The 10,303-nt window shown below is 50.4% G+C and overlaps 1 protein-coding gene across 1 annotated transcript; it reads right to left on the reverse strand.

Annotated features, from left to right (window-relative positions):
* Positions 1-2,413: 2,413 nt before the first annotated feature.
* On the reverse strand, positions 2,414-7,316 carry Pebp1 (phosphatidylethanolamine binding protein 1). The gene is made up of 4 exons (XM_028765446.1): positions 7,144-7,316; positions 5,670-5,779; positions 5,245-5,345; positions 2,414-3,249 (listed from the first exon to the last, which is right to left on the reverse strand). Exons 1-4 carry the CDS (start codon positions 7,276-7,278, stop codon positions 3,032-3,034), a joined length of 564 nt encoding a protein of 187 aa, XP_028621279.1. The 5' UTR covers positions 7,279-7,316; the 3' UTR covers positions 2,414-3,031.
* Between the last annotated feature and the right edge of the window lie 2,987 nt (positions 7,317-10,303).

The raw sequence follows: 10,303 nt of genomic DNA on the forward strand, positions 1-10,303 counted from the left end.
TACCTCTGCCTCTCCAAATGCTGGGATTAAAGGTGCCACCTGGCTTTTTTTTTTTTTTTTATTTTTTTGATATGTACAGGGGTGTTTTGTCTGCATGCATGACCAGAAGAGGGCATCGGATTGTGAGCCACCATGTGGTTGCTGGGAATTGAACTCGGGACCTCTGGAAGAACAGCCGGGGCTCTTAACCGCTGAGCCATCTCTCCAGCCCTCCATTCATTACATTTATTTTGTGTATGTGTGCAGGCACATGTATACTATGTCTCACATACGAGGAGCAGAGGACAACTGTGGAGACTTAGGTCTTCCCCTCCACCATGTGAGTCCCTGACCACTACTCAAGTAAGGTGGTCAGATTTGGTGGCAGTGACTTTACTCGCTCAGCCTTTGTGCCCCACCCCCACCCGTTTTAAGATAAGGAAGCCGAGTGGGCTGTAGTTCCGGTTTCATCCTGATTATCACTTAAAAGAAAATCTGAAGCAAGCGGGCTGGAGCGAGCGGGCGAGCGGAGGCGGAGCGAGCCGGGGCGGAGCAGAGCGAGCCGGGGCGGAGCAAGAGCGCGAAGGGAAAAAGAAAAAAGAAAATCTTACATCTTCCAATTAGTGAAAGAAAAATCACATAAAAAAAAAAAAGAGAGAGAAAAAATAAATTCATGATTTTACATATATGTAAATACCAGGTCACATTGTTTGAAGCTGGATAAAACCGGCCTGAGTGTGGAGAGGAGGCTCACCCCACTGACTCGTCTGCCTGGAGGGCAGTTTGCACGAATCAGAACTGAAAAGGTGCATTCCTGTGGACGTGACTGTCGCAATACAAGGAACTCCCACAGAAAGCTAACTTGTCACAGTATTTCTTGCATGAAGGACGGGTGTTTGCTGAAGTGCTATTTATACCAGCAAAGAAATGGAATAAGAGAAGTCAGTTGGTGTGAACATCTGTAAAACGGAAGTACTAATTCAAAATGCGAATGGCAGCCCCGGAACTGAAGACGAATTCCATAGAGCAGTGTGTGGGAATGAAGTGCCTAGGGCCAGGGGACGGAGGGGTTGCAGCCAGACCGGGCAATCTGAGTTCCATCCCCAGGAGCCACAGGTGGAAACAAGAATCGCCTACCAGATTGTACTCTGGTTTTCACCTGTGCTGTAGTATAGTATCGACGTGTTCATGTGCACACGTGTGTGCATCTACACTGGATGGTTACATAGATAATAGAGATGCAGTTAAAAAAAAAAAAACAAACCTTTAAAGAACAGGCAGAAAAGAAGGCTCAGTGGTTAAGAGCGTGCACTGCTCTGTAGAGGACCCGAGTTCAGTGCCCCACACCCAACCACCTGCAACTGCACCTAGAGCGTTCCACATGTGTTCATGAATGCATGTATTCACGCGCGCGCGCGCGCGAGCACACACACACACACACACACCACCCTTTTTGGCTTTTCAAAACAGGATGTCTCAGTGTAACAAGCCCTGGCTGTCCTAGACTCTGTAGGCGATCCACTAGCCTCTGCTTCCCAAGTGCTGGGATTAAAGGTGTTTCACCTCACCTGGCGAACTTGTTTTTTTAATTTTGTTAAGTGCCTAACTGTGTTTTCTAGTGTTCATACGAAGACTTAACTCTTAAGGCTGTAAGGATAACAGTGTATTTTGTTTCTTCTGGGAGAAAACCCAAGCCACCTAACCCATCAAGGAAGCGTTGAAACGGAAGGCACTTTGTTTCTCGTGTTCTCTGCTCTGCCACAGCCCAGGCCGCCTAGAGATGCTTCTCTCCAGTGACGTTTCCACGAAGAGCAGAGAGACAGCCTTCTCTTGCTGAGCAGGTCTGTCACAAGAGCACAAAAGCATCAGCACATCCTCCTTCCTTTGGCAGATTAGACTTGAAACAAGCCTGTCTCTCTTTAGAATAGTCTTTGACGTGCTAATCCACAGGTCCCAGTGCAACCACCGAATTAAGATTTTAACTTGCTAAAATCAGTTTTCTCCTTCCTCTACCCGGGTCCTGGGCTTTGAACTCAGGACCCAAGAGCTGATTTTTCCTGATGTCCTCAAACTCACACAATACTTCTGCTTCAGCCCCTCAACTGCTGGGGTCACAGACTCCATCCACCATCCAAGGTCAGTCTGAAGCCTGGAAGCATCTGGTTTTTGTTGTTGTTCTTGTTTTGAGACAGGGTCCCTATGTAGACCAGGCTGGCCAAAAACTCACAGAAATCCACCTGCCTCTGCCTCCCCAGTGCTGGCCCAAAGGCCTGCACCACCACATCACTCCTCTGTGAGCACTGCTCCGCTGCTCCGTACAGACCTCTGGAGGGAATGATAGCACCTCCCTGTGGCCAGCACATCACACCCAAGCTCACCTCAGAGGGCTTTCACTCTGCCCAAAGCCCAGACACAGTAAGGAAATACCCGGACGTCTGAATGCAACGCCTTTTATTTGTATTTGATGATGAGAATTAACACACCCAGCAGCTCCAATGACTTTTGCTTACCCCACTAAGAAGCAAGGGGCTTAACAGGGTCTCTCTCCGCAGCAGCGCTGTTCTTTAAAGGGACATTGATACCTATGCAGCCACCTGACCTGGACAGTCAGGGCTCAGCTGAGATGGGAGACTTGGGTTGTCTCAGTCGGGGGACAGGTTCCTAAAAGCCCACCTCTAAAGATGCCACCGTGCCTGGTTCTGGACCAAGTCTCTTTGTTAACCACTCACAGACAACACTAGCCCAGGCTCTCCTCTGTGGACCTGATCCTGGCAGAATGTTTTATTTTTCAGAGTTGCTCTTTTTAAATCAATGATAGAATGACTCCATCAGAACACCAGGTACCTCCCCAGGTGGAACCTAAATTCAATCAAACATAAACTGAGATGTGACTATGCAGAATTATAATGACGGGCAGTGGGAAGACACCCTAAACCTCTATCCTAGCACAGCTGAGAACTCCCTAGGAGAGGGAAGGAAGAACGGGAGAAACAGCATGCTTTACACAACTTGATACTGCGGGCTCCCAGGACTGCTGGCCTCCACAGTGCCCCTACTTCCCTTCCAGCTGCTCGTACAGTTTGGGCACGTAGTCATCCCACTCTGCTTGGTAACACGTGCCGGCCACCGGGGCACCCAGGTTGTACTTCTTGCGGAAGGACTCCACCTTGAACTTGGCACGGTTGTCTCCAGACTTGTTGCTGAGGATGGGCTCGTCGCAGCTCAGAGGCTGCGCCTGCTCGTACACCAGCCAGACATAGCGGTGGAGACCTGCAGGAGAGCCGGAACCAGCCAGAGGTAAGCGTGGGGGTGGGGGTGTGCTCCAGGGACTGCTCCTGCCGAACATTCACACATCTTCAGCCTGGCTTTCCACACGTGAACCGGAGTGTAGTGGTGCACACTTGTAACCCAGAACTTGGATTGGGAGTTCCACTCTCAACTACCCCAAAAGTTCAAGGACAGCCTAGGCTACACGAAATACATCAAAATCGTATGGTTCTTAATGGCTTTTTAAAAAGACATTTACAGGTATGAAGATATAGCGAGAAAGAAATGGATACCATCCGTCAGAGCGCTCACCAAGGAAGCTGCAGTCCCATACTTATGACAAAAACAGTGAGCTGCCAGGCTTCACACAGACTCACAGAAACCTTACACGAGCTGTCAGAGTATAAATTGTCCGTTCCTAGACCTAGGATAGCTATGTAAGCACAATGGAAACCCTGCCTAGGAATACAGAAGGCACACAGTGGCTCTATTCATAACACCACATCCCGGCTACAGCCCAAGTACCCAGCGAGAGGAAGGCTGAGCGTGCAGGACACTGCACAGGGAATACTAATTAATGAAAGGAAATCAACTAGTAACCCAAGTCAGACTCAAGATAAGTCATACTGTGGCCGCTCACCAGGTAACACACCCCAGCCATTCTGACCACAGGAACATGGGATCCAGAGCGGCCCATGGAGACCTGTATCAGAAAATGCTGGGCTCCAGGGGACCAACAGGGACAAGACCACCTCTAAGATCTTCAGGGTGACAGGAAGAGGGTGTCCTCCATCTTCCTGGGGTGTCTAGGTGTGTGTGCCTCAAATCCTCTGCCTGAAACCTTCTGACCACCAGTTTACCACGAAAGCTAACCCTTCCACAACCCGAGAGCCACTGGGGTTTTATTCTTCAAAGCAGAGCTCAGCTCCAACTCAAGGGAACTGCTCTCCTCCCCAGTGTCTCCCGCCTATAATTAAATCACCTGCTTTTGTAGGTGCCCTGGAGAACCTTAAAGAGTCCCCAGGAAACGTACCTCTTTATTCTCTTATGAACACTGAGAGGCCTTTAAAGCATCTGGAAGCTTCTAGGCCTGCGGACACAAGGTGAGCAATGGCCCTTGTCCTTCCTGGACACTCAGTACTCCAGTCTGTCCTCTGTAGGACAATGCACACAAGCTGGCATTCTGCCAAGCATCACCCACCACAGCGGTGGCCTTGTTCCACTGAAAGGGAACAGCGTGTAACAAGCAACCAGCAGTAACTGTGTCTCCCACCAACTTCCGGGATGCTTAGGAGACTTGGGGACATTGTGTGACTTGATTCTCATGTTCTGAGTCAATACAAAACACAGAGAGTGTGAGTGTGTGTGTGTGTGTGTGTGTGTGTGTGTGTTCAATGTGGCTCACTAGAGCCTTCCAAATCTTTTCAAAGTACCCAGCCACATTGTGGAGAGAAAGGGAGAGTTATAAAGAAATGTAAAAGGTAATCTTTGGCATTAGTATAAAGTGTTTGCTTCCTGTTTACAGGATCAGAAACTTTCAGGTTCACCCCAAGCAGTGAGGGCATGGAGATGGGGGGGGGCTCAACTTCATTTGGCCCACACAGACCCAGCAACCCACCCCAAGCCTCCTGCAGCCTCTCCTTCCCTCTGTACCCGGGACACTTGCCAGAGAGCTTGTCTAGTCTGAGGCCCTGGCTCGGTTGTTTCAGATCCACCACAGATCATACACCGACACATTTCTCTAGGAGTCCAAGAAGTGGTTCTACAGAGGGACCGCCCCATTAGAACCAAAGTTCTGGCTCCCACATCCTACAGGCTGAGTGTACTGGAAAGGACTTACCTGAAGGGGAAGGCAAGCAGGCTTCTGTCCTCACAGTAAAGCTTGGAAAAGAACCCTGTGGCAGCCCCCCCCCACCTGCCCCCATCCACTCCCACCCAGGCCATCCCAGCACTCAACCAGCCTCCTCTCCCACCCTCCCAAAGGCAGCCTTTACTTACCTGTGCCACTCGGAGGCCCAGAGCCCACATAATCGGAGAGGACAGTGCCACTGCTAATGTCATTGCCTTTCATGTTGACCACCAGGAAGTGGTGCCATTCCCTGCAGAGAGAAAGAACAAGGGACCATGAGCACCAGACGTCGTCGGCATACACCGAGCACATTCTCCATGCAGGGCTGCAACAGGCAGAGGATACACTAGGAAGCCACAGCAAGTCTGAGGGCTGCACCCCACAAGAACCTGTTCCTGGGGCCAAGGATGTGGCTCAGTAGTCCCAGCCTGTTTGGCATGAAGCCCTGGGCTGTCTCCCCACCACTACAAACCAACTGGAACCCCAGGAGGTCTCTATGCCTGTCTAGCAAGAACTTCTACCAGATTAAATCATATCTGGATGATAGCCACTCCCCATCTTTTCCCCAACTAGCCTGAATTTGGGGTCCTTCCTGCTGGGAGCATCCGGGTCAGTGAGGACCAGGGTGTAGAGTTTCCCAGGATCAAGGCCGTCCCATGAAATGCTGCTGGGCCTGTTCATAACCTGAGGAAGGAACCAGTTTGGGGTTAAAAAGCTAGAAATGCGCTCAAAACTCAATCCTTTGCAACCTTATACTCCTAAAAGGTAAAAATATGAGGTTTATTACTTTCTTGTATTCATTTCTTTTACTACTGAGACAAAAAAAAAAAATAGCTTATTGTAGTTTCACCCATGCAGATTAGTGGAAACTCCTGCGTTTAGCCTCTACTGAAAACCTGAAGCTTGGGCTGGAGAGACGGCTAAGGCCCAAGAATTCTTGTAAAAGGTAGACATTTTCCAGCACTCCTGCCTGGGGGAGGGGGGGATCCACACGCTCGCGCGCTCTCTCCTCTCCTTCTCTCTCTCTCTCTCTCTCTCTCTCTCTCTCTCTCTCTCTCTCTCTCTCTCTCTCTCTGACACACACACACAGCCACACACTCGCACATAATTAAAAATAAAACAAATCTTAAAAAGACAGAAGTCTCAAAAAAAATTCTAAATAAATTAAAAAAAAAAAAATCGAGCCGGGCAGTGGTGGCGCATGTCTTTAATCCCAGCCCTTGGGAGGCAGAGGCAGGTGGATTTCTGAGTTCGAGGCCAGTCTGGTCTACAGAGTGAGTTCCAGGACAGCCAGGGCTACGCAGAGAAACCCTGTATGGGGGGGGGGGGGGAATTCGAGAGGCACAAGCAGACAGATCTCTGATCTCTGTGAGTTCAAGGCCAGCCAGGGCTAGAGTGAGACCCTACATGTAAAACACACACAAACAAACACACACACACATGCACACACACCAGCCTCAATAACACTTCCCGCGTTATTAACAGAAAGTGGTGGGACAGGAGTCCAACGGCGGCAACGAGTCCTCCTCCACAGCCTCACTGGGGTCCTGAGCTACCCGTTGCCTTTAAATATGGTGGCCAACGGGCCACTTGGGGCCAGCTGGGGTGTCATCTGCCTTCGGAAAACGAGAGCGCCCAAGGACACGTACAAAGTTTGGGACAATGGAGACCGGCCAGGGCTCCGGGTGGAAACTCTCAAGTCACCATCCCAAACCCTGCGCTCTCCATCCGTAAAGAGAACGGTTAGACCCCGTTTCTCTGCGCTTGGAAACGCTCCTGGGCGTCGGCACCCCACCCCCACCGTCACCCGCACCGCCACGAGCAAGGCAGGTAACGGGAAGGCGCTGGCCCCGGAGCCGTTTAAAGGCTGCTCCCTGGGGGTGACTGAAAGCTCGGGACATTAGAAGGTTACAGAAGAGGCCTCCGGCTGTCGGGTGGCGCTCCTGTCCCATAGCTGGGGCTCCAAAGGCCGAGCTGGAGGTCCTGGGCTCGAGGCCTGCTCCAGCCCGCGGTCCCCCGGTCTCCCCGGCGGCGGGCCCACGCCGTACCTGGGTGGGCGTTAGCACTTTGCCCAGCTCGTCCACCGACACCCCACCGTAGTCGACCCGCAGGGGGTGCTGGGGCGGCTCGTCGACCTCCTGCAGGCATAGCGGCCCGGCCCACTGGCTGATGTCGGCGGCCATGGGGACGGAGAGATGGAAGACACGCGCTCGCCCCGAGGCCCGACTGTTGTTAACGTAGAGCGCTTGCGCAGTTGACTGCCGCCGCGGGACCAACCGCGGATCAGGGCACGCCCCCTCGTCCTCTGATTGGCTGAGCCGGAGTTGGGCGGTCCGAGCGCCAGGGTCACGGTGAAGCTTCCCGCGTGGTGCCTGCTGCAGGCCCGTGCGCGCAAGGCTACGGTTGCAGATTAATGTTGCCGCTTCTCCTCTGTGTTTGAAGGACTCTTTCGCAATTCCCGGTGATAAGGCCATGCATTTCTTCAAACGAGCCTGGTCTCTTCCCCGCGTTATCTTTTGCTGTCGTTTTAAAAGTTTTTTATAAATGCCAACGAAATTCAACCTCCCGGGAATCAATCGATGCCTTGGGCTTAACTGCGGAGTGTGGGTGACTCCAAAGCAGCAGCTCTCCAAGTTCTGCACAGATGATGGCCTCCCATCGCCCGCTAAATGCCCACACTTGAAACTCTCTTCAATTAACCTTCCAGCTGGAAATGTAGGCAGAATTGGATCCACATGGTTGGGAGGAATGGCTGGATCTTGGTTGAGGCTTGAATGACAACCCCGCCTCCTACAAGCCCCATCTTCACGGTGCCTTCAAGTAGCAACCGCTGAGATCCCAAAGGGCCTGAAAAAGGCCTTTTACAGGCAGTGTGACTTTACAAGACAAAGTACAATTCAGGTCGCCAGTCGATAACCTTAGAATGTGGATACTTCCTGGGTGGCTCCCAAGTCATCCCAGGGATCCTGAAAGAGAAATGGAAAGCGTAATTGACAGGACCAGACTGAAGGGAGGCAAGCAAACCTGGGCTAGCCATCGCCAATTTTCCGGTTGGATACCAGCAGCTTCCATAGACTGGAAGCGGTCAGAAATGGATGGACCTAGGTTTTTACAGTGTGTCATTAATAGAAAACAGAGGCACTCTACCCTTCAGGAACGATATGACCCTTGATTTGTTTGTTTGCTGGTTTGGGGTGCTGTTGTTGTTGTTTTTGAGACAGGGTTTCTCTGTAGGCCTGGGTGTCCTGGAATCTGTTTACCAGGCTGGCCTCCAACTCAGAGCTCCTCCTGCCTCTGCGTCCTGAATGCTGGGATTAAAGACCTGTGCCACCACGATTTTTTTTTTCACCTACTTATTATATGTGGGGGTGGGATACTGGACGTGCTTGCCACAGGTCCAAGTCTAGAGGTCAGAGAAAAATTATGAGAGTCCACGGCTCTTCCTATTGTACCACATGGTGTCAGGGATGGAGCTCAGGGGTCTCTTTTGTAAACTTAGAAAGATTGTTGTAAGCTCCACTCAGATCTACCTCTCAGGGATCAAACGAACTCCCTCCAGAAAAGTATCCCTGTCAATCAAGAGCTTAAGTTCCCACCTGTTGCATATTCTACAGGGTGGGATTCCTCCGAAGTTCCCTGGTTTGGGGATTCCCCTCCCCCAACCAAGACCATGGGATGGGCCTAAGGATCTCAAACTTCTGAACCTACTTAATTTTGATTTCCCAGGTATTTGTTACAGTGTTGGGAATCTGACTTAAACAAAAATACTTCTCAGAACTGCATATTAGCTAGGCATGGTAACACAGGCCTTTAATCCCAGCCTTCCCTTGGGACACAGAGGCAAGTCAATCTCTGTGGCTTTTCAAGGCCAGCCTGGCCAAGTTCCAGACTAGCCAGAGTTACGTAGAAAGACCCTATCTTACAAAACAAGCAAAAACAAAAAAATAAAAATGTGCACTGAAGCTGAACAGATGGTTTAGTGGTTAAGAATCACTGCTCTTCCAGAGGACCTGGGTTTGATTCCCAGCATGAATGACAGACAGCTTACAATTGCCTATATCCCCTCCAAAGGATCTGATGCCTTCTGCTGGTTTGTGTGGGCAATGCACACATGTGTACACATACACACACACACAGAGAACAATGTTCTTTGAGCCAGTTATAGAAGACTATGTCTGCAACACTAGTTCTTAGTAAGCTCCAATAGGAGAAGCTTGATTCTAAGTCTAGCCTGGGCTATATACACTATTGTAAAAATAACACTGTCTTTTAGTTTTTCAATTGTTTTCAAAGTGTGTGTGTGTGTGTGTGTGTGTGTGTGAGAGAGAGAGAGAGAGAGAGAGAGAGAGAGAGAGAGAGAGAAAGGGAGAGAGAGAGTCGTGAAGAAACCAGAATAGGGCATGAGATTCCCTGGACCTGGAGTTACAGCCAGTTGTGAACCTTCCAAAGTGAATGCTAGGAAGTGAACTCTCATCCAGTGAAAGAGCTGTGGACACCTTAATTGACCAGCCCTCTTTCTGGCCCCTAAAATGTGTATTTCAAAGCAGTTGCCTAATGTGAATAACCTGTGAGTTGTGTGATCTGGAGTTAACTGTTGAATATAGAGGTTCCTCCTTTCCTTGTTCATCCAACAGCTCAGGAAGCTACTGGAGCTGTAAAGCCAGCGGAGAAGAAAACCCAGGTGGCCCTGCTGTGGCCAGAGAGTGGCTCCAGCTGTCTCTAGGATTTGGGACAGAGAGAGCATCAAGGAAGTTTCCTTGCTTGAGCTAAGGAGCTGGGTATCCTTGATTATGTGTGCATTCAGGAGCCCATAAAGGCCATAAGAGAGGGTTCAGATCTCCCAGAACCTGTTTGTGAGACTCCTCATCATTCTCCAGAACCAGAGACATGCCCTAAACCTCCAGGTAAAGACACAGTGGGGGAGGAGGGGTGTAGGGAGCTTCTTGTACAAACACAGACTCTCTGTGCCTGCTGATTGTTCAGAATACTATTCAGTATGGTGTCAGTCAGTTGTGTGTTACTGTAACAAATGCCCATGACAATGTGACAATCAGACTATCAAGAAGAAACGGTTAGCTGGGCACTGTCTGTGATCAGGTCTTCCCACTGCTTTGGGGTCTGCAGTGACCATAGCACAATGTGGCAGCCAGTGTGTATCAGGGCAGATGAAGAGAGAGTGCGATTACCAGAGTCACACAATCCCCTTCA

This window comes from Grammomys surdaster, unplaced genomic scaffold (genome assembly GCF_004785775.1).
Source record: "Grammomys surdaster isolate TR1022 unplaced genomic scaffold, NIH_TR_1.0 164, whole genome shotgun sequence".
In the NCBI taxonomy this organism is placed as follows: Eukaryota; Metazoa; Chordata; class Mammalia; order Rodentia; family Muridae; genus Grammomys; species Grammomys surdaster.

Coding starts and splice junctions, on each gene's coding strand:
- Pebp1 (XM_028765446.1), bottom strand. CDS start 7,278: ATGGCCGCCGACATCAGCCAGTGGGCCGGGCCGCTATGCCTGCAGGAG. Junction 5,780..7,143: donor AAGTGCTAACGCCCACCCAG/GTACGGCGTGGG, acceptor TTCCTTCCTCAG/GTTATGAACAGGCCCAGCAG. Junction 5,346..5,669: donor AGGAAGGACCCCAAATTCAG/GCTAGTTGGGGA, acceptor TTCTCTCTGCAG/GGAATGGCACCACTTCCTGG.